The sequence below is a fragment of the Canis aureus genome, chromosome 21 (assembly GCF_053574225.1).
Source record: "Canis aureus isolate CA01 chromosome 21, VMU_Caureus_v.1.0, whole genome shotgun sequence".
In the NCBI taxonomy this organism is placed as follows: domain Eukaryota; kingdom Metazoa; phylum Chordata; class Mammalia; order Carnivora; family Canidae; genus Canis; species Canis aureus.
In genome coordinates this window covers 19,176,783-19,201,542 of record NC_135631.1, presented here as the reverse complement: position 1 = coordinate 19,201,542, position 24,760 = coordinate 19,176,783, and the positions used below count along the sequence as shown (strand labels likewise).

Below are 24,760 nucleotides of genomic sequence, written 5' to 3'. Positions count from 1 at the left end.
TCCTTTCCTTTCCTTTCCTTTCCTTTCCTTTCCTTTCCTTTCCTTTCTTTCTTTCTTATTTATTTATTTATTTATTTATTTATTTATTTATTTATTTATTTTTATTTCCCTTAATGGTTTGATTCTCAAGCACAGGCCATCTGCACGGTGGCTAAGACAAAGCTCCCAGGCAATTCCAAGCCTATACAGTCCTCAAGACCGAGGATCCCAGAGAGAAAGCCATGATCTCTTTTTAGGTAGCACCAGCAAAAGCCTAAGGATGCTCCCAGCTTGGTCACAGGTACATCCCTAAACCAGTCACTGTTTAGGGAGATCCTAGAGCAGCGATGAGTCAGCCTTAGAGCACGTGTACTGAGAGGGGGAAGGAGAGATTGTCCAAAGAAAATTCAGATGCTGTTACCAAAAGAAGAGTGAAAGAGCTAAGCACGCAGTAACCACTGGCGTCCACTCCTCCATCTCCTTGCTGGCTTTCAGAACCATTCACCCGATCCCAGTTCAGAATTCATTTGGCTTTAAGCAACAAGACACTTAAAAGAGTCCAGAAGAGGCTCACCCAGGGCAGCTAGGAAGTTAATTCAAGTACTGTGTAAGAAGAGGAATTGTGCGATGGCTATAAGTATGGGTTTGGGAACCAGATTGTTTGGGTTCATATCTGGTTTATTGGTTGTGTTTACTTGAGCTCTCTGTGCCTCAGTTTCTTCACCTGTAAAATGGGTTAGTGCTAATACCCCATGAGCTCATGTGAAATTTAACTGTGTTAATCCAAATAGTGTTTTAGAATAGTTCCTTGACACAGAGTAAGCCCTCAACTAGTAATAGCTTTAAAAAGTATTGTTGTTATTATAAGTAAGCCCTTGAGGGTGGCTTAGGAATTTGCAGAATAGTTCTAGGAACCAGGTCAGATACTTTCTTGGTTTCTCTTTTTCTAGCTGGGGCCACACCATCTGTTATCTCTGGAACTTTCTTTTAAGCACCTCAGGGGCAACTGAGGTTCTCATTTGTAGGATGGATTTTCACAGTTTTCAGGTGCCCTCCTTTCATTCTGTCCTTGCCTATACGTGCCCACCACCACATGAATGCTGGGTCAGTATTTCTGAGTTCTGAGTCTTGAGAGAGTCTGACAGTCTGGCACATGAGTGGCTTTAAATAAAAGTGCACTTCCTTTGATTAGCTGTGACTGACTAGGCTGCCTGGGACACAGGGTCACCTCTTTCAGGAGGCATGGAAGGACCAGCATAAGTCAAAGAGGAAAATTCAGCTTAGCCAGAAAATTGCCCATCTTGCCTTCTGCATGTATACGCTAACAAATAGTGGGGGATTTCTACAGAGTGGGAAAGAGTCAGTTTCAAAAAATAAAAGTTATAACTAGATGTTTGGGAATAGGACAGCCCTGGGAACTGCTTTGTTCTGATGTGACTTAGCCTGTACTATTTGTAGAGAAAAATTGGTTTTCTCTTGTTGTTATAAGTGGTAGAGGCATGTTCAGCTCCGGTTAGAGATGCTCGTGCTGGACAAGAACTCCTTTCACTTCTGCATGAAGCATCAGTCTCAGAAACTCATTCCTGAAGTAGAAGTTTCCAAGAGAGTGGACTGCTTACCTTCCCTCTCAAGAGAGTGGATTCCAGAATGACCCCCGATTTTCTTTTTGATGATAGTTGGAAAAGCCCACATTTGGTCTTTGTCCCCTGTACCCTCTCTCACCTGTCAGAGTCCCTGTATTTTTTCAGTCCAGGGTATTCAGAACATCTCCATGTATGGCAGGGGGTACATGCTCTGCCTTCAGAGCTGTTGGTCTTTTCTCCAGTAAGTGTCCTTCTACTAAAGTAGCGTCACAGTGAAGGGGAGGAAGGAGTACTGATGGAATGTCTTAGCTCTGAGATACTGCAGGAAGAGTGGGAATGCTTTGGATCAGGGGTAGGCATGTTAGGAAGCATGGAGATTTGGGGGAGAAGACAAAGCATTGTTAAAATTCTGATAGAGGTCTGCTGGGAAAGTCTCCACTGTAAAGACTCTTGTGCCCCTTTCTGGTTGAACAATTCACAGGCTCCACACTTGCTTTCATATGCCTTGGTTTTGAAGCAGTCAACAAAAAAGCATCCTGCTGCCAGGGCCAACCATCAAAAAGAGAAAAGAGAGCAATGCAAACCGTGGGGGAATGTGCTAGAGAGAAATATTGTAGAGCAGAAACGTAGCTCTGCTGGCCTGATACCATGTGCATTATCTCCCCCAAAGGACCCCGTGGTTTAATGGATGGGGCTTTAACCTGCCCAGAGGTCAGTCTCTGCTGGACAAGTGGAACCTCATCCCTGAGGGCATCGACATACTCATGACACACGGACCTCCTCTAGGTAAGTGAAGCAAAAGGTTGTCCTTTTGTCATAGAACTGCCTTTTTTCATAATAATAAAGTGTAATAAATAATGCTTCGGGGATATAATCATTTTCTCTCAAAAAATAAAAAGTGAACACAAAAAGAAAAGCCAATGTCTTTAAAAGAAACCAGTATGATAATTAAACTCAGCAGTTCTGCTGGGCTTACAGGTGTTCTTGAAATTAAATTTTTTTTATTTAGTCGAGTCAGGGAAAATCAAATGAGTATGGAGCACCGCAGTCTTTTGAGCTTGATCATTTATTTTAAGAACCGTACTTCTCAGGAGTGAGGGAGGTGGAATGAAATGATGGAAACTTTTGTTTAAAGTGGTTCATTTGGGGTGCCTCGGTGGCACAGTTGGTTAAGCATTCTGCTCTTGCTTTCAGCTCAGGTAGTGGGATCAAACCCCCCCTCAATCGGGCTCCATGCTCAGCAGAGTCTGCTCGAGATTCTCTCCCTCGCCCCCCACTTCTCTCTCTCTTTTTCTCTCTGTCTCTCCCAAAGATAAGATAAAGTAGCTCATTTCAAAAAAAAAAAAAAAAGAGTAGCTCATTTCCTTTTCCATCTAATAGTAGGACCTGGAAAATCTTTATAGTTGAACGTTGGAGCTGATAACTGAACAAAGAATCCTTTTTTTCTTTTTTTGTTAAGGCTAAGGTGTTAAGGACTTATGTTGAAAGTTATTTAATAATACTCATTCTACAGAATCCTTGAACCTACATCCAGTTTAGATTGCCAGTGTGCTTCAAAGCTACCTTTAGTTACGCAGATTATGGTCCAGAAGATGATTCTTTGACTCATATAATTATCTTTTAATTATTCATGAAACTTGTTATCTCTTTGACTTAGCTACAGAACATTTTTCAAATGCGACTATCACCTTGATCCCCATCTGTCTGGTATCTATTACGCCAGGACCCTTCCTGTCCAACAAAGGTGTACTCAGGAAATTCAGATAGTTCACTTTCAATAGGAGAGTTTTCTTTTTTTTAGATTGTGGTTAAAAAAAAAATACATAGCGTGAAATCTGCACTCTTAATAAATGTTCAAATGTATAGTACTAGCAAAGTTTGTTTTGGAAAGAGGAAGAAACCGCTTAGTACAAAATAAATTATTTTCACAATTTTTTCCCTGTGGCTTGGGGTTGTCCATATCACTTGCCTCCTCTGTCAACTGAAAAATAAAAAATCTAACACACGTCCCATACTGTGAATTTAATCTTCGTAAATATTGTCTCCTCCAACCCACTTAGGGCTGCTTCCCTTCCCTTACAAGGGAAGTGCTCTCTGTTTCACATGGAAACAGCAGAAAGAAGAACCAAGCCATGAGTTATGGTGGCACATTTTAATGATAGGGAGAAGCAAGAGAGGAGGAGCCAGTTCTTTTTTTTTTTTTTCCCACCCCCCTAGGAGCCAGTTCTGTTGCAGATAGAGAAGCTGTCCAGATTTGCACAAGATCTTAGCCGTTCCTGACTCCTTCAGTATTTCAGAATCACCATCCCCATGCTTTTTTCCCTATTCTATCCCATCCCATCCCATGTTTTAAAAGATTATACTTATCAACAACATGTATCATCCTAATTAATTAATTTCCCTATTTTGTAGTCATTAGAGACTAAATCCTGAATTGTTAGCTAAATATTCTGATCAGCGTGAGTTACCCAGTGAGACCTACAGAGAGAGCATCCCAGCCAACTTGATCCTTTCCCTGAGCGACCTCCTTCTGTAGAGAAACGATTCCCCTTAGGCTGTTTATTGTAAATAAGACTTGCATATCCTCAGGACAGAAACATCTACATGACTGAAGCCTTATTTGGAATATAGCTTTGAATAGAACAATTCATTCAAGCCATTAATTTTGGTACAGAAGCCAGTAGCAGTAGTAATAAGTCTGAATTCTAACCTCCAAAGAATTCAGACATCCCAAGAACTTTTAAGAGGGAGACTACCATCCCCCCCTTTGTAGGAAACATGGCACCATCCAGACAGTTGGCTGTGGGTAGAACAAGGTAAGTCAATTCTACATCAACGAGTTCCACACTAAAAGGTCAGGCTAGGTTTTCCTAAGGTTCAGTTGAACCTTATCAGTACATTATTGGGATTCTGGTAAAAATGCTGGATTGGGTGGGGGATAGAGATTGGCCTTGAATTCTGTCCTGCTGAGAAGAAAAGCCATCTCTCCAGGAGACTTTACTATTCTGGTGGAAGCAGGATGCCTCCTCAGGTTGATCCTATATGAAATGAGGTCTTTCCCCTTTCCAGAAAAACACACCCATGAGGGAATATGCCAGTCTAAGGATTTTTTTCCTCTGAAACCCCTGGCTGAATTTTTCTAAGGCCCCCATTCTCATCTAATGTTCTTTGCAGCCTCTCCAGCTGCTCCCCACACTCCAGTTACCATATTTTTACGGAGATGCTATATTTTCGTTCCTCCAGGTTCGCCAAAGTGCAGTAAACTTGTCTGTCCATTTCTGCATCATTTCTAAATAGTAGAACTCAGCTAATAGAGCTATGGTGCGGATTCCCACTTATTACAATTTAGCTGTTATTCCCAGCTGTCTTCTTCACACCCATCCTGCTGAGGTGTATGGGTTCCATTTCTGACCATAATTGTTCAGATACCTGACTTTTGCTATAATTGATGTCGGTTTTTATGGATTTTCTGCATTAGGCATTGAAGTAAGTGGCTTTTACTTTAAAGGTAGTCAATTAGCCCCAGCTTACCGGATGCCACCATGAGGTCACATTGTTGCCTATTGCTAGACAGGAGACTGGAGGAGGAAGCTTGACACTTCCAAGCTTTGGTCAGCAGGAACCACCAAAGGTGAAGAGTTGATGTACCTAAGGAGAGCCAGGTATCTTGTGGCCAGCTTACAGACAGCCCCTCCTAGCCTGTCTTCTTTGAGCCATCCTAGAGGTAAACTGCTATAAGAAAGACATAATAAAAAAAAAAAAAAGAAAGAAAGAAAGTAACGGAATCGTGAAAGAAAGATATTGCAGGACTGCCGGGAATAAATGTCATTAGGCCCATGAAGATTTGAAATCGGGGCTGCATAAATCAAATCCCTTACAGAAAAAAAAAATGTTAATTAACAGGAAGAAAAAAATGGAAACCAAAAAAAATTTTTTTTCAAGAACCTAAAGAAGACAAAGTGACAAGTGAAAAGTTCCTTAAAAGCCATTGTGAGCTTTAATGGAGAGGCTAGGATTACAGATAATGTAATAAACCTTCTGTGAGTTATGGCTTCCTGAAAGTCTAAATGAAACCTTACCTGAAGAAAGAAAATTAAGAGTATTGATTGCATTTTGCCCTTAGGTTTTCGAGACTGGGTTCCAAAGGAGCTTCAAAGAGTGGGCTGCGTGGAGCTTTTAAACACAGTCCAGAGACGAGTCCGGCCCAAGCTCCACGTATTTGGTGGAATCCATGAAGGTAAGACCAGAAGAAAGGAGTTCACAAGAGGTTGGGTCACTATCCATGATTTCATTCCAGAATGGGGACCTTGGCTACGCTGAATATGACTAGAGCAGTGGTTGTCAAAGTTTTTACCAGTGGGAGAACCCTTGTATAAGATGAATTGTTAGGAGAAACGCCTGTATGTGATATCTTTTATATGATACATTTTTTATATGGAGCTGCTCTCTTTTAAGCAGAGTGGAGAGAAAAAGCCCGGTCTGGTTCACCTTACGGGAAAACCCAGCACTCCCCCAGGCAACTTCTAGAATCTCAGGGCTCTGACGAGAAATATTTGCTAACCACCAACTGTAGAGCAGCCCTGAGGTTAAAAAGAAAAAAAAGAAAAAAAAAAAGACATTTTTTTCCTTAAGAGAGCTAGAAGAAATAGCCTAGAAGTTAGACCCAATATCTTTCATGGCCTCGCTCTACCTGTAAATGTTGTGTTTCACATGGAATGCACGTGAAGAACCCATGAAGACAAGACAGTCTCTGAAGCAAGTAACTTTGGACACTCAACGAAAGTTATAGAACAGAAATGGCAGGAACCTGCCATCATTTGCAGGTAGTCATTTCCTTACTAACCTCAGAAAACCATTTCAGGCTTCTCAGAAATCATCTGCACTCTCAGGTCAGGCTGAGGCTACACAGAATAATTAAATCTCCCTTAAGTGGGAACTGGTCCAGTTGCCTCTAGTTCCGCCTCTCAAGGTAAGCTGGAGTCGAGTTCACAGAACCTGAAAGCCTCCCAGGAAACTTCATGGTTCTAGGTTTTGTCTTTCCCTTCCTCTTTTAGACTAGGGTTTTCAGAGAGATGCAAAGCTGTCATTCAGCAGGCCTTAGATTTTTCTGGCCCCACTAGCCTCTCCCTGTTACATGGGTTTGTGTGCCGTGGGTGCGTTTACATAGGCAGCTGCCGAATTTCCTCCAGCTCCTGCTTACAGCTTGTACTCTGGAGTTATTTATGAATCTGCAGGCGAGTTGTTCAGGCCTATGTGTCTGACGAAGCGAAAAAACAAAAGTTTGCTTCTCAAAGCCCGCAAATCCATTGGCTTCCAGGTTAGGCATGGAATTAAAAGCATATGTATTGAAAATCATCCTACTAATGCCGGAGAAAATTCATCGTGCCCCAAGTGCAAGCACCAGCTGAGTGCATGGAATGCAGGCGTGCAGCTTTCCAAGAGTGGACATCATCCTACTCTGACTTTGAGCTGTATAGTCTTAAAAAAGGGAGGCCCTTCTCTAAGGATTGGCGGGGAGGTGGGGGGATGGATGGGAGCTCCTGTCCAACAGGCATTTCTGGGGGACAGTTACCAGGCTTGAATTCCTGCAGCCTGCCTATGTGAGTTTGTATTTCATCCGGGTTTTTTTTTTTTTTAATCATTAATTAGCTTTAAACTAGCCAGACAATTGGGGAATTCCACTGAAGTCCCAAAATAATAAACTTGCTTAAAAGGGAGGAGATCATATTCAAATAAACTTGTCTCACTTTTATTCACTTAAGACAGCTGAAGAGGGCAGAGAGAGGGCAAATACCAACCTCTTGATGGAGAGAGATAACAAGACTTTATGACCCCAGAACTAAACAGTGCACATTTTAAATGCCTCTTTTCTTTTCTTAAGAGATTTTTCCATTGACCCTCATTAAGCTCTCCACAGGCTTACTTGGAGAAATTTTAGCAAATGGAAAGAAAGGAAGAAAAAAAAAAAAAGACAAGAAAAAAACCTCAGTTATTTCTGTAAGTCCTGGTAATTTAATTGTTCACGGGCATATTTTTCTATTCCGTAAGAGCCTGATACCAACATAGAATTACAAACTGAATCGCAGAGGCTCTCAGGTAGATATAAGGTATCCAGGGCAATGTGCAAACTTGCAAACATGTTAAAAATTTCAACAAATTAAAAATTATAAAAGGGACCTACATACCAAAGACCCAAGAAAAACTTTCGTAGCTTTTCCCAGTAGGTCACAAGAGATTTATATACTGCACGTGGGAAGTGTTTTTGCTTGATCCAGTGCCCGGGTGAGCTTAGGAAGCAGTGTCCTATGGTGATGTGTGTCTGCAAATCACTTGGATATTCGATTACTTGACTTTTTTTGAATGAAATGGAACTCAGCACCAAAAAGCCACACAATTCGAGTGAGATAAGATCACTTCTTGTTAACCATTCATTGAAGCAGTTTAGAGATTATCTCATAGACAAGGAAGCTGAGCATCCCCCCCACCCTCCTGCACCCCCCCTTCCGGATCCCAGTGCTGTGTGCTCTTTCCTGCCTCACCTGCCCCAAAGCCCATTTGGGGTTTTGGATGTGTGCACCCTGAGGAGCCTCTTCTGTGACTCTCTCTGTTCCCTAGAACTCAGTAATGAATGCAGGGCTTTGAAATGAAAATCATATTTTAAGAAGAGGGGAGAAGTGTTTTTCTCTGTATTCTCACTAGTAAAGAAATCACAGTCTTTCCCCGACAAATCTAATGCTTAAATAAGGAAAAAAGAATCCCTTTTCTTTGAAGTCAAGGATTCTCCCTCTAAAGAAAACAGAATGTAATTGGAAGGCAGCTTCTGAAAGCTGTTATCATCTGGGGAGGCTTCATTGAATCTCATCTCACTGCCCACTGGCAAAGATTTTTGAGTTTTCCTTGCCTGACAGCCCACCACTGAGTCACTATCATTTGTGTATATTACAGTAAGCATGACACTCTGTCTCCACAGGTTACGGCATTATGACCGACGGTTATACAACGTACATCAATGCCTCAACGTGTACAGTCAGCTTTCAACCGACCAACCCTCCAATTATATTTGACCTTCCAAACCCACAGGGTTCCTGAAGCTCTAAAAGCCCAATTGGAATGTGAGGGAAGGTCTATAAACTGCCATTTTTCTAATTATAAACTTACATTCTCTTACTTGTTTATTTCCAAATCCTGTGAGTTCTTTTTGTAAATTACTGGAACACAAATGACGCTAGAGGTTGTGCTTCTCCTTTATTTTATTTTATTTTTTTATTTTTAAAAAATGGGGCGTCCATTCGAAATGAAAGGAGCATTGTGAATTTGTAAAATGACTTCCGTTCTCTCCAAGGCCACGCCATAGTAAATTGTGAGTATTCGCCAAAGGACAGCCAAGCTTTCTTTTTAAAAGGTGATGAAAGTCTTATTTTAATATGCTTTAAGCTGGAAGAAAAAGAAAAGAGAGAGAGAGAGAGAGAGAGAGAAACAGGTAGGTAGTGTTTTAAAAACCACCCAGATTTGCACAACTGTTTAAGAGTATTGTTCGAAGTATTTTATTTTTTGATGTTTTGTTGTTGTTGTTGTTGTTTTCTTGGTAACGCTTACTTTTTTGCAGACATGGCCTGGATTTATAGCAATCTTTTCAACAAAAAGTAGGCGTGGAAAAGACTTCTCTTCACACTCTCACTATAAAGAAAGCTGCGTCCAGGGAAGAAAACGGCCCTCGTTTAAAGGATGGCTTAGCTAGTGAGATCCGTATTGTGGTTCTACAAGGTCTCATTGTTTGTTTGTTTCTTTTAAATTATTTTAGCTTTAAAAATATGGGAATGGAATCTGTCAAGAGCAAGTATTTCGTGCAGTTAAAAAAAAAATTGAGCGTGCAGACTCCTTTTCAGTATGGGTTTATATATATAAATATTTTTTGTGTATTATGACTAAGTTAGGAGTTTAATATTGCCAAGGACAGTACGACTGCAAAGGGATGCTTTATAGCAAGGCATCAGAAGTCCGAAGGGGCTGACACATTTTCTCAGAACTCAAGGTCTCAAAGAGCTTGAGTTAAGTCTCGGTACAGTTACAGGCGTGTACAGACTTAAGTGGATGCAATGGGAGGTAACTAAAATAAGGCTTAGTCGTCCTTTATATTTAAATACCCTGAATCGTCTTCTTACTTCCTCTCCCTCCCCCCATTTTGCACTGTGTGTCGATGCAATCTTCGCTAGCACAAAATATTGTCGCTAATAGTCATTTCTGTTTTCCCATTGTAAATGCTGTTGAGCTTTATTCTATTTTATGTTATCTTGTTAATGAAATTTAGGAAAGCAGTTGTTTCTTTTAAATTTATTGTGATATTCTATATCTAGCGGCCTTTATATGCAAATAAAATTGCAAGATTTTTAAATCTGTCCTGTTTGGAGGGTTGGCTGGTAGGAGGATGGTGGTTTAGTCCTGGGGAAGGAGGGATTTATTCACATGCAGCATTAGTACTGCCTTTCAGAAGAATTAGAATAAGTGATTTTTTTTTCTGATTTTCAATAAATTTTTATTACCCACCATTCACAGGCTGGCAGGTAGATCGATAAGGCACTCAGTCTACTCTTTCCTTCCATCACACTGTCATCTATCTTGCCGTGGGCTTCTGAGGGTGAATATTTCGTCCTCACCATTGTAATTTCTATGAGAAGGCTGACCGTGCAGTGGAGGCTGTGGACGCTTGTGTGCCTGGCAGCGAGAGGGTGAACCAGTGGGTAATAGAGTAACCACTGCGGACTCTTACTTGTCCCCAGGAGCATTACCCCATCACCCCCTCACTATTCACTATTCTTTTATTGATGTCCCTCACTAAAACGTGGCAGCCAGGAGTCCAACAGGTGGTGGTGGAGTGTGGTAAACCAAGTTAAGTCTTTTTTATTTAAAAAAAAAAAAAAAAAGTCTTTTTTATTTTCCCTGGAACAGCCATTGAAGAAAAGCAGCAAAGCAGCATGATCTGGAATCTGCTGTGTAGTCCGAAAGTCTGCGTTCCTGTGCTCACTGGATTGTATGCTGACAGATTTTCCTCCTTCCATTGCGGACCCTTTGGTTGTAATTGATGAAAAGAATCCTTGATTTCAGTACCAGTAGGGTAGAGAGAATGTTTTAGGCCAGAATTCCAGCTCAGGCTCACATGTAATCATCTTGGGCCATCATAGTTGTTAATATTGATTAAGTGTCTTGGACGCCACCTAGAGTGTGTGGTGGACACTTTGGTCTGAGCTCGCAGAGCAGACGCTTGACCTTCCCAAGCAGAGGTGGTCCATGACCATAGTAGCCATGATGGACCAAAGGACGTACTGTGAGAAGTTAACAACCCTCCTCTGATCTGCTACATCAATAGAAGAAGGTGTTGACTTCAGGGCTCTTCCTAGGGAGCTGGAGTGAAAGGTGACTGAATGGAAATTTCATTTGGAGCTAAGCTTGGACTTCTGGAAAAGCAGGCTTTCCAGAGACAGGTGGATGATCATGATGACAAGTATGCATGTACAGCTCTTGACAGCACGTCTGGACACAAACTAATTAAGCTAAGCACTTACTAAAATTGCTTTCCATTGTGAGGGGGCAGGAAGCAACCCAGCCTGCTAAATCTACAGGGCAGACTGGCTCATGGTCTGGGTTCACCATTCCATATGTATGAATTGCCTCCAGGAGGGCCAGGATGACTGTCCAAAGGCCTGACGCTTTCTCCACTGGGCCTTCTAACAAAGGAACATTTGAAATAGCTCTTACAAATTGGCACTTTCTGTCCTTTCATCACCAGGCACTCTGCTGAGCAGGTCTCATATTTTGTTTCTCACCCTCACAAAACCCCGGGAGAGGTCACATAAGCCCCACTTTATAGATAGGGAACCAAGGCTCCAAAAGTTAAATAAATTTCCCTAGAAAAATGGAAGGTTCAAAACCAGGTCCGTCTGAATTCGTAGCCCCTTGCCCTTTTTTATCACCTGGCCTCTGGACTAGAAAAGTTGATCCCCTTCCAGAGCTGATACAAAATTGATATGAGCCTGGGGGCATTTCTTATCACTTATGTAGGAGCTGTTGGAGCATCCTTCAGTGTGGCTTTATAACATCAAATTGGACCACTTCTTCTCTGCTGGAGACACAGCACACTGCGTGGATCCAAGCACAGAGCCAGGGGCCGGCAGGCCTGTCCAGGTCCTGGCTCCTCCTCGGACTGGCTCTGACACCTTGGGCTGGGTACTTTACCATCGCTACAAACCGGGATTGGTGATGATGAAGTTGCTGTAAGTCGTGATACAGAGATCACTGCCTACAGCATCCAGTTTGTTAAATAACCGCCACCCCCACCCCACCCCACCCCCGTGCACCCTTGACATTCTCCAGGCAGGACCTGTCTGTTGCCTTCTCACCCTCAAGAGCACCAGTTGCATTATTTCTGAGAAAGTGTATTTGTTTGCATTCCTTGGAAACTGTAGTGAACCTCTTTCATGAGACTATGAAGAACCCCAAGGGCACTTGTGAGAGGCAGTTAAGGGGGTCTGACTTTTCAGTGTGGGTATTGTATTTTGCAAATCCCTTCTAATCATCTCAGGAGAGGAAGGGGTCCGTACTCTTCAGAGTTGCTTTAAATGGCACCCGTGGATCTCAGCACCTCTGTCTCTCCTTGGAGTCTTTGTATTCCGTGTCACCATCTCTTTCAAGCTCAGTTAGTCCATTTTTTTCTCTCCATTTTCTCCCAATCCCCTTTTGTCGTATAAAGATGTTGGGGGGTTGCTGAAATCCCCTTAAGAGGCAGGTCACTGTTATTCTGACAGGTGGCCAGCGTTAAGCCTGCCTTCATCTCCATCACTTAAGTAAATAAATACTGTGACCCAGGTCTTAAGTAGGGAGAAACAGAAGCTGGGAGGATTTGGGATTTGTCAATTGCAGATAAAATACTTGCTGTGCCCAGAATAATGTCCCCCCCCCACCCCACCCCCAGCAAGGCCATGCTGCTCCGTCAGAGTGAACATCCATCTTTTATTTTGGTTTTCCAGTATCTTTTCATGCCCTGTTCCCACTTTCCCACAAGTTTCAAGTACTTTTTGTTGAGTTATTAAAACAAAGTGAATTAAGGTCTACTTTGTTTTGAGGATTTGGCTATAAGCTTGAGGCTTTGGAAACATGGCTGGGCACAGAGCGGAAAGCAGTTGGATGAGGGGAGGGTTCCAGGACTGGACATTGTTAATAGGCGGTTTTATAGAAGGTTCCAGGCCCACTTTTGGATGTCAGCTTCTAAATGCAAAATGTTTTTTCTCCTACTTGATGATGAAGTAGCAAGACTGCTACCTGTGTGTCCACTCTCTGACAAGGTTCTTCCCCTTCCTTTTCAAGATGTTATCTCTACCTTTCTGCTCATGTCCTGCCTTTCCATGGAAGAGAAAACCACACTGATCCAAAAGCCTCTCTGCAAAGCCTCACTCTTCCCTGGTGTCCATTGTCAAGTCAGGCTCCGCAACTCAAGAGAGGTTCAGAGAGGGTCAGTGGCACCACCATGGTCACACAGTAAATCAAAAGAAATAGCTCCCTAGGGGATCCCTGGGTGGCGCAGCGGTTTAGCACCTGCCTTTGGCCCAGGGCGCGATCCTGGAGACCCGGGATCGAATCCCACATCGGGCTCTCGGTGCATGGAGCCTGCTTCTCCCTCTGCCTATGTCTTTGCCTCTCTCTCTCTCTCTCTGTGACTATCATAAATAAATTAAAAAATTAAAAAAAAAAAAAGAAATAGCCCCCTACATTGGCATTTGGGCTCTTAATTTTTTTTAGAGATTTTATTTATTTATTCATGAGAGACACACAGAGAGAGAGGCAGAGGGGAGAGGCAGGCTCCATGCAGGGAGCCCAACACGGGACTCGATCCCAGGTCTCCAGGATCACGCCCTGGGCTGAAGGTGGTGCTAAACCGCTGAGCCACCCGGGCTGCCTTCGGCTCTTAATTTTGAACTTGAACTGCTTTTTCAGTTTGACATTCAGGAATTAGTCACAGATGGAGAGATCAGTTTGGCCAGACATAATATGATTTTTCACCAGAGAACAGCAACCTGCCTATCTGTGGCTTCTTATTATTAAGCCAGATTATTATTAGACCTTAGAATCTGACCTCCAAGTGTTCCCATGATGAGTCACTTTGTTTCCTTTCAACCAGTCCACCTATAACCGACAGACAGGCAGCCAATTCCTCCTCCCACAAGAGAGATGTTGCTCTTTTGTCACGTGTTTTGACATACACGGATATGTCCACTCTGAAACCTGTTGGGTGTCCGTAAGAGCCCCTGACTTTGGAATCCGATGCACTTGCTTTCAAACCCCAGCAATGCCATTTGCCTTCTGGGTAGCCTGGATGTCCTGCTGTACTTTGCTCAGGCTCCTGTTCCACATCTGTATAATGGGAAGAATTCCCGCCTCATCGTGGATTTATTGGAATTAATATGATAATATCACTAGGCTCCTGGGCCACAGAGCTCTCATTATACATGCAAGATTTTATTATGCTGTCCATCACAATTTCTTAAAGCAAAAGAAAAGGGCTAGGGGGGGTGAAAAAGGAAACATTAGCTTATTTTTCCAGGTTATTCAGAGTCTTTCACAAGAGAAAGTGAATTCCTTGAACTGAACTGAGTCAAGGTAATGGAGCTGCAAGCCCATGCCATACATAAATTGAGCCCTTTAATTCCCCCCACCCCCACCCCGCCGCCCTCTCAAATACAAGACAAAACATTTGTGGTAGGTTCTTCGCAACTCCTCCTTGTTTCCTTCCTGAATTAGGGATGTCTTACAAGACAAAAATCTTGAGGTAAAAGGCCTTTCATATCTGAGAGCATCTATATCTGGGTAATGGTGAGAGAGAGAAATGCATTTCCATTAGGAAGCATGGCCACAGTGGTACTAAAAGCACGAATAGACTAAACACGGAGAGGCAGAGAGCCTGCACCCATCAATCAGCTTTGATTTTTATGAAGCCACGGTTACCATGAGGTGCATCCGAGTGCTCTCAAGCCCGTTTACCAAGGGAAGGGGCCTGTAATTTCATAGCCCATTTCTGCCCTGACCTTAGTGGATGACCTTGAGGATAGGTTGAGATTTTCAGTAGAAGCTTCTAAAATAGCAAATGACTTAGAACCCAAATTCTCCATGCTTGGGCTCACCAACATGCCCTGGCCCACATTGGCTATAATGCTCTGGTACCAAGTACTTAATCCTCAAAAGGACTCCTTTTTCCTAGAGGCCTTTCCTGAATCCCCCTGCCCATACCCAGAACGCCTCCTTTCCATACTGCCACGTCCCCCGCGAGCACTTCCACCCGCATCATGTTCCGACTGTTGCTTGTGTGCCTGTGAGCTCCCCGAGTTCAGTGACCATGTCTTCTGCATTCCCAGCATCTAGGTCTGAAGACATGCTTTCTTAATGAATTAATCAGTGTTTGGCAGACAATAGCCAGGTATGTGAAAAAGATAGGAGAAATTAATCACAGATGAAATCAATAGACATTTCCTGCACATGATAGGCACAGTGCCGGACCAGTACGCTTCATTTGCAAGACTCTGTTCTTGTCATGAAAGGTCCTTATAATTTGGTGAAGAAGACAATATATTGACACAATGAAGTTAAATAGCAGTAAGGTTTAAATAATAGTTCAAAAGAGCAATAAAAGAAAATCAGGGCCTGTGATCGGTTTGTCCAGTTATGTGAGTGGCCATCCGTATGGGGAAGTGCTGGCCGGGGATTGAAGTCTCAGACAAGCACTGGCAGCTAACCTAGGAAAGGGAGTCTGAGTGATAATGATAATGTCAATCCCAGGCAGCTTCATTCCTGAAGGAGAAAAACCGGTCTGGCCAGTGGCAATTCCAAGTGTGTCACGTAGCTGGTTTGTTTTCTTAATTTACTCTATGAAATGGTTTTCTCTAATGGCATGCCATTGACGAAATGCGCCATAATGTCTCCATCCATCACCTCCAAATGCTTTTGCATGCATCGGTTGTTGACTTGTTTTCTCCCGTTCAGCACATAAATGAGAGGAATGATTTATCCAAGGCCACCAGTTACTCTTCTGTGGAATCTGAAATAGCTCTCTGGAGAAATACTGCCCTGAGCACATGTTTCTTTATACTGTTCTCAACTTGTCTTGGAGGGTGACTTTGGCCTGAGCTGCACTGATGTCCTTCTGACCAGTGTTTCCTGGGGAGCCGGTCAAGGTGTCCACTGTGGTCTGTGACTCTCGGATGAAAGGGCTTGCATTCCTGTGGTGTGACCACTAGGGTTGCATTATGAGGTATGGAAGCCAGGGCTTTGGCTGTGTGGGCATTTGGACAAGCAATGATTCTTCCATGAGTTCTCTTGAACTCACTCTTACCAGGAAGAGAAAAGATATTGCATGCACGAGTGCAGTTCCTTCCTTCTTTCAATTTGCCCCACTTCCTTGAACTCCCCATGAGGGAGACATTTGGCCTCTCACCCCTCAGTTTTGCATGGCTTAGCAGATCAGAAATGGAAGATAAATAGGAACATCAAGATAATTCTTACCCGCTGAAGGTTCCTTGAAAGAAGGCAGAGTCTTGCATTTCCTAAGTAAGCTCTAGTACCGACTCAAACACCAGAAGGGGACCACTTCACAAGGTTTTTGTCTTATTAGATGATGACAATAATGGTAAGATAAAGATAATACAACACAGTACTCCCATCTAGCATTATTAAATGGTGGTGAGATTTGAAACTCTATGTTTATCTTCCTAATTCTTAACTCAAAAAGTTGAAAAATACAACTTGGAAGGTTTCGCCTGAGAAATTTGTTTAAATATACTTTATAGAAATAAGAAAAGTGATACTTATCACAACTTTGTTTCTGCATTAAAGTATCTCTTGTGAAAGAATGTGTGTGTATGTGTCTGTCAGTCTGTCTGTGTCTTCTTCAACAATACTGTGTCCCATTTTTAACAAATTAACCCTTTTCCTTGATTGGTTATATTTCTGGTTACCAGTCTGGCCAGTGGCAATTCCAAGTGTGTCACGTAGCTGGTTTTGAAATAAGAATGGAATTGGAATAAGCTGGAATTGAAATAAGATGTACAGAAGGATAAGAACTTCCTTACATTGTTTTCTTAAGGACTAAATAACCAAAATAAAAAATCGGGAGCTAATCATAAGATTGCTAGTTGCGATGGGAGCAGTATGTTGGTTCCACGTGTCCTGAAAAGATTCAGAAACTATGGTAGATGGGCATTGTATTTCTCTTGCATTTACATACAACAGATCCATCTTCCCAAGGAAGGATCAAGTCTGTGGATACAGCATCCAGGAATTGCAATAACGTTATTTGAGTTCAGAGACTGTGCAGAGAAATTTACTCTAGAAACGTCAAGTGGGGGTAGGGGAATGGGATGAGGAAAGAGAAAGCAAGAGGTCTAGATCCAAACCTGAATTAACCTTTTGATTTCCCAGGCCAAGAGATGTGACTTGTGAATATCTTTTGATCACTTGCTTTCTCTAAACTATGATATATCTATCTTCTCTGATGTTAGGACGCCCTTGAACAGAAGGGGCAAGTGAGTTAGTTGCCTGGCTCTTTCATTAATATGAAGTCCGCTGGCTTTTGTAGGGGCCCAGGAGATCTGGACCTCTCATCACTTCTATACGTGATGGGTTTTTCCAGCACAATCAACACTGTGGCGCATGGAAAACTGTTTCGTGAGGATGTTACTCTTACAGAAGATTTTTCCCAAGAAATAAATTACGTATCTCTGGTGAAGTGACAATATGAGGGCTATTCCAGCTATACTTGTGGATTCAGCAGTATCCCATTTATTGATATGAATATTTATACCCATGCCAGTAGTGCTGCGGTTGTTGGTAGCATTTGCAGTGAATAGCTTGACTGGGATGCTGAGGACATCACCTACTGTTTGGAAAGCTCAGCATTCTCAAAGCTATTTAAAGAACCCCTTCATCACCACCACTTTGGACCGATGTTAAAAGTAATTCAGTAGAGGCAATCTCCTTTCATTACCACTCCCCGCCCCCCAAAATAATTACAGCTGGCCTAGAGGCATTCTGGAGGGAGATGTATGTTGGTCCTTTTTGTTCTTTTATGTAGTTCTCTCTCATCTGAAAGTTTTGTAAAATTGAAATTGCCATTCTCCAGTTGAATCCACTTACAGTTCACTTAGTTACAAAATGTTTCTACTACTCACCTGAAAACAGAGATTCTGTTTTAGTCTTCATTCCTAGAATGAGCTTTGGAGGTGGAGTGGCACACCCAATATATATCTTTTTGGTTTTTTTTTTTAATATTTATTTATTTATTTATTTATTTATTTATTTATTTGAGAGAGAGAGGCAGAGACACAGGCAGAGGGAGAAGCAGGCTCCATGCAGGGAGCCCAACGTGGGACTTGCTTGATCACGGATCTCCAGGATCACGCCCTGGGCTGAAGGTGGCGCTAAACCGCTAAGCCACCAGGGCTGCCCTTTTTGGGTGTTTTTAATGGCCAGTAACATGTACCTGAGGGATAGTAAGTTGAGGTCAGGGAAGCAAATCCGTACCTTTACACTCATGCACCCAGTTGCTAATATTTATCATGTGGCCGCTCTGCATCAGGCACTCTGTTTAGCATAAGATTCAGTCTAGAATCGGGCCAAAGAGAAGCTCCAACCAAAGCCTTAACCACATGGTCTAACCTGCATCAGAGCAAATGAGCCTGTTTCCTCCAAGTAATGTGTATGAAAATCAGTGGTACTACAACATTTTCTCCACCTGCTGTCCTATAACTCACGGTCTCAATCTTTTGTAGTAGTTTTTGCAGACCAGGGCTTATATGTCATAAGTTTTATTTTGGGGCCATGACGTGTAAAAAGGAAAATGTATCCGTAAATTCATTTAGGAAAGTTTGATGACAAATATGTTTTATTGGAAAAAGGAATGAATACAAAATAATTGGCCTTTGGACCTAGTTAGAAGAGCATGTCTATAACAGAGAGGTCTGGCTAATATTAAATCTCAGAAATTAAAGTTTCAGGCCTTTTAAACTTTTAGTGTTTGGATGATATGTCTTAAAACAGGCTAATGAATGCACTCTTTATTCTTCAAGGATTTAGAACTTCTCTGGCTAATATTAACATTGGTATCAACAAAGTCATGTTGAAAGGGATGCTCAAATAATGAAGAATGGAATATCTCTCCCATGGGCCAGGACCTTAACTGTTTTAAAGGTTTGGGACAATTCCTGAATTCTCCTACTGTTTCCTTTTTCTTCCAAGTAAGACTGCCTCCTTTTTCTTCCAAGTAAGTCAGTCAAAAACTTTCTCTCCGCAAATACGTTCTCTAATTACAAATAAGGAATTAACTACAAACTCAAGACTTTAAGTGTTTCTTCAGAACAGTGCTGAGTTTCAAGACTATTTGTGAGGCTGAGATAAATTCTTTTTTATTTCAGAAACTTTGTCTGTTTTTTAAAAGCAATTATCTTAAAGGTTAGAGATTATGGCCATAATTTGATATCCACAATTTATAATCTTTAGCTGGTAGCTCAACCATCTTTTTTTTTTTTTTTTTTGAGACTCTACTGAGGTCTTCATTGCAAATGAAGCCTCTCTAATCTTCACCCATTGTCCATTTACACATGAGTAAATATGTTAAACTGTTCGTAAAATGATAAAATAATTCTGAAGATAAATGCAAAATGACTTTTACAAAGACAAGAAACAGTACATTACATTCTACTCTGAGTAATGTCTGCCAGCATTCCAGAGGCCAGAGATTTGATAAAACAGCAATTTAAAGGATGGGGAGAAATGATTCCATACTGAAAAATTCCAGTTCCTTGGGTTGGGAGTCTAATTTTGGAGGAAAGGCAAAGCACAAGATTTTTTCTTACCTTTGTAATTCGGCAGTTCTTAAGCTAATAAATTAGAGGAAGTGGTTAGTTTGAGACATGGAGAAAATTGGATACAGCATGAAAAATTAACAACAGTGTTAATGAGAAAGTGGCTTATAAGTCCTGTGCTTGAATTTAATATGCAGAGTGATTAACAACTTCATAAAGTTGTTTATTATTTAAAAAAAAAAAAGTATTTGATCTCTTTTTAATGTTTCCAGATCCTGCCAAGGTCAAAGAAGACAATCTTTGCTTTGTCACATTATGTTCTGGTGTAAGGGTTGATAGTTTAATGAAATTGTTATAGAAGAGCCAGCAGCCAGTGTACATCAGACTTGTGTGTGTCACTGGGAGAGCATCTTTCACAAACAATTAGCTCTTTATAAGACATATGATAGTCCTCAAATTTATCACATATGTCCCATGCCTCCTGAATAAAAATACCATTTGCAACCAACCAAAATTAATCTGGGTCCAACTGAAGAGAAGAACGTCAACCCCTTAGTTCTTTGTGGGAAGTTAACTCTTTCAAGTCTGATACGTACCATTTTATGCTTTTTAGTTGGTAGATCTTTACCCACTTGTACTTCCAAAGAGCTATTTCTGATACTTAAGAAAGTTTAATACATCTCTCTTGTCCAAGTGATATTTGATTCCCAGGAACCAAAATTCACTCCAGTTCACTTCTAAAAAAGCAGGGGGTGGGGGGTGGCTGCAGTTTAAAGGGAGAGATATAATAAATACAAGAAACAAGCAAACCTAGGGAGGGAACAAACCAAGAATCTCCAGGCATCTCAGTAGTAGTTGTTCATGGATCTTTTATCTGGTGCTTAATTAAAGAAAATACTACCTGATCAGCTTCTTCCTAATCAATGAACTGGCATCCTAGGTTATGTGTCTACCCCTGATCTAATCAGCAGTAGCCAGGGTCACATAAGACCTAGAACTACCTCTTTGGCAAATGAGTGGAATAGGTTGAATTTAAGTCAGAGAAGTTGTGTTAAAAGGGGACAAGCATTCATTATTCTTGTCCAAAGCCCCATACAATTTCAACCCTAGCACCTTAAAATAACTCATTGGTATGACCATGGAGAGTGGTTGAAAGAATATAAGTGAATTGAGGCAAATCTCTCTCTACTACTAAAGGGGGGTGGGGGAGCTATAATAATTTATAGCCCTTGAAGTGCTGATATGAATCATAGTACCATGTTTACCTCTAAGGATAATGATTTATTAAGAAATCCCTAGCCCAGTTTTCCTTGTTTCCTACAAAATGGAGAAATGGAGTGGTCAAACTCAAGGAATGAATTGTGCAGGCTAAGCTAAGAAGCATCTCTTGAAAAATGTTTGGCCCTGTCCCCAGTAAAGATCCATAATAGGTGGATTTTTAGTTCCAAGGTCACAAGGCATATGGTTGAAAAGATGAACCTGAGATGATAATGGTGGTGAATAGCTCATACTTTTAGTATCATATTTGGAACATGGGATTTGGGGTCAGACAGATTTGATTCAGGACAGGATTCTATCACTCACTAGCTGAGAGGTTTTGATCAGATTCCATAATCTCTTTGAGCCTCAGTTCCCTCATCATTAAAATGAAAGTGATGGGGAGCCTAGATGGCCCAGTTGGTAAAGCATCTGACTCTTGATCTCAGCTCAGTTCCTCATCTCAGGGGTGTGAGTGTGGGCCCTGTGTTGGGCTCCATGCAGGGCGTGGAGCCTACTTAAAAATAAATAAAAATAGAATAGAATAGAATAAAATGAGAGTCATAACAGTACTGATCTCGTAGGATTATTGAGAGAAAATGGATGCAAAGAGCTTAGCATGGTGCCTGAAACATATGTGCTACCATTATCAAATCATTTATTAGACCTTTTATATATTCCAATGGTTGATTTATGATTTCTCTCCCTTGTACTTTTCTACACTTCTTAAATTCACTTTGCATGTGCTTGTGTAACTATTTTAAATTAAAAAATAAGCTAACAAAAAATAGCATTCAACTAGTGATTGAGATGGAGATAATTGTATCCTGGGCACTGAAATCGAAATGTTAACAAAGAAAAAAATGAAAGCTGATCAGATGTAGGAAGTTGTGACTCCGAGTTTGCAAGTAAACCTGAGATTTCCTTCAATAAATTTGATTTCCTCCTCTGTCTCCTTGTGTTGTTGCGCTGAAATCCAGAATTAGAAAGCACATATTTAAGACTAGCTCTGCGAAGCAAACCACCAGCCACTTGCAAGACTTAAATTTATAGCACCCATAAAATGTATAGTTATGTACAAGCATAAGGAATAAGCAGTCTAGGGGATAAGAAATTTAATAAAAAGTGCAGATACATGCAGCCAGCTGCTAAAAGCTAGAATAGGAATATTCTCAGCAGTGGGTATGTGCTGCCATCGAATGCTTAAATCAGTACAGGTAGGGCATTCAAAAGGCTTCTAAGGGGTCAAATTGCTCCAGGTATTTTGCAAGGTTATATTGTCTGTGAGTGAATGATTTTGCTCAGGGGAGTCAGAGGACAGAGTACTCTGTTAGTCCCCAAGGGGTCTTATCTGTTGTGACTCGCAAAAACCCCAAGTAGGAAGATGGGTCAGAGATCTGAAATCTAAGCCTTGCTGGAATGCGTTGATCCTTAGAAGTAAGCGTCTCAGTATGATAAATATGAACTCCTCAAGCCGTTTAGGGAATGGAAATTTAAGAACCAGTTAGGTCAAAGATCAGGAAATTTATGACGATTATCTGCGGTTACAGTGTAGAGTGTTTGAGGATGGTTTAAGCCAAAGAGTCCAGTGCCTGTAAATCTTGAGAGTGATATTAATACCTCTGTGAGCATGTGTGTACAACGTTTCTGAAAAGATTAATTGCAAAGGCCAGTTCCCAGGAAAGACAAGCAGGTAATTGGCATTTAATTAATGAGAATAAGTTATATTAAATTAAAGACTTAGAATCCTTGATTATTTATCTTCCTGTAGCCAGTGTGACCATCTACTCTTAGATTATTAACTTGGCACTGTTTTCCAAGAGGCCAAACTAAACCTTCTGTTCAGACTGTATAAATAATATGTTTGCATCTCAACCATGAGAACAAAATAACTTTTGGGAAATCACAGAGGATTTTTTTTTTAACATAAATGATTTCTTTTGAAATTCTTTTGACATTAAATCCAGCAGAGGATCTAAGGTATTCTCAGGCATATTCCATACCTCCAGAATCCAGAAGAGTTGACATGAACTATTGTTAGTAGAAAGGTTGGGAGCTTGAGGGTCAGTCTGACCTGAGGTTAAGTCCTGGTTCAGCCTCATATTAACTACATAGCCTTGGGTATGTTATTAAAATTCCCTGAGGTTCAGTTCTTATCTTCAGAAATAGTAAATAATACCCACCTGAAATGTATTGTTTAAAAAATTAAATACAGTAAATTTCCATAGTCAACTGTCTATCACCTAGACAGTGCTCAATAAAAGATTTTTCTCTTTACTTTCTCCTTTTGTAGCACAAGATGACAGCAGTTAGAAAATTAGTCTGTAACAAAGTTGTAGAACTCCTCCTATTTGAATTTAACAGTTGCTATAGTGTTAACATTAATCAAGACAGTGTGGTTCTGGTGAAGGGATAGATATTACTCCAATGGAATAGAATAGAAAGTTCAAAATAGTACCGTATGGTATGACCAATTTTTTTTTTCAAGTGCAAAGGCAATTCAATGAAGAGACACAGGTCTTTTCAACAAATAGAGTTAGAACAACTAAACTTGCAAAATAAAATATAATGCAAAAATAAATATACCTAGACCTAAACCTCATAGATTGTATAAAAATTAACTCGAATCATTCATCTAATTGTAAGACATATGTGAAGCTTTCAGAAGAAAATAGAAAATATTTTGTGACCTGGAATTATGCAGAGTTCTTAGATATGACCTCAAAAGCATAATAGATAAAGAAAAGAAGGTAAGTTTTACTTTATTAAGAAACTTTTGCTCTGTTAAAATGAAAAGACAAGTTACAGGCTGCAAGAAAATACGTGCAAATCACATTATGTCTTATAAGCTAGAATATATTTTTTTAAAGTCTTAAAATTCAATCACACTGAAAATGGTAAAAGACTTAAATAGACACTTTACCAAAGAGGAGATGTGGATGCCATATAAGCACAAGAAAAGATGTTCAACATCATTAGCCATTAGGGAAATGAGATACAAATAATTTGTGCCTGCAAATTAAAACCACCACGTATTACCACTGCTACCATTAAATGACAAAGGGAGGGAAGGAGGAAGGAAAGTTGGAAGAAGGAAGGAAGGAAGAAGAAAAGGAAGGGGGGAATCTGAGAATTCCAAGTGTTAATGAGAATATAGAGCAACTAGAATTCTAATGAATTATGACTAGGAATGCAAAATGGTACAGTGACTTGGAAAATAATTTGTTGTTTCCTATGAAATTAAATATGCATTGATCATAAGGCCTAGCAGTCTCACTCCTGGGTATTTACACTAGATCTCTGATAACTTAGGTTTACACAGAAACCTGTACACACATGCTTATACCGTCTCCTTTCATAATCACCAGCCACTAGAAACAACTCAAATGTCCTTTGGTGGGTGAATGCATAGACAAACTGTAGTATATCCATATAGTGGAATATTGCTTAGCAATGAAGAAGAAGAAACTTAATACCCACAACATGGATGAATTTCAAGCATTAAAGACAGTCTGAAAATGTTATATCTTGTATGATCCCATTTATATAATATCTTCAAAAAGACGAAACTATAGTGAACAATGTTTGCCAGGGTTGGAGGGTAATATATGAATTCAGTTGGGCAGCATGGGGAAGTTTGGGGGTGGGAGGAGATGAAGCAACCATTTTGTACCCTGACTGTGATGGTGGTGGTTGTTACACAAATCTACGCGTGTCTTAAAACTCAAAAAGCCACGTTCCTCCACCCCCTATAAAAAGTCAAATTGACTATATATTAATTTTTGGAATAGAATAAACTAGAATATGATGCCAGCAAGAAGTCATTTTGACTTCTAATAAATAAGACATAACACCCTAGAGTCCTGGGACTCTTTCTGTAAGTATAATTTATTCATTTATTGAACAAACATACTCTTCCTATTTATCCACATTATTTCAGGTGCAGGGGACGAAACACTAAACATAAACTCATGGGAATATGAATCACCATAAATAATAACTATATAGTATGTCAGGTATTATGGTAAAGAAGTATGAAACTAGGGAAGGTTGTGTTGCCATTCTACATGGGGTGGTTGTGGAGGACAATTGAAGCATAGA

General features: G+C 40.8%; 1 protein-coding gene across 4 annotated transcripts in view; it reads left to right on the top strand.

Moving 5' to 3' along the window:
* The window catches only part of MPPED2 (metallophosphoesterase domain containing 2), a 175,939-nt gene extending 165,985 nt beyond the window's left edge, over positions 1–9,954 (top strand). For all 4 annotated transcript variants that reach the window (XM_077863416.1, XM_077863413.1, XM_077863414.1 and 1 more), the window contains exons 5-7: positions 2,233–2,348; positions 5,686–5,799; positions 8,533–9,954. In XM_077863416.1, the coding sequence (XP_077719542.1) occupies positions 2,233–2,348; positions 5,686–5,799; positions 8,533–8,651 (349 nt within the window). In that variant the 3' untranslated portion in view covers positions 8,652–9,954. The remainder of the gene's footprint in view (positions 1–2,232; positions 2,349–5,685; positions 5,800–8,532) is intronic.
* Positions 9,955–24,760: the final 14,806 nt, after the last annotated feature.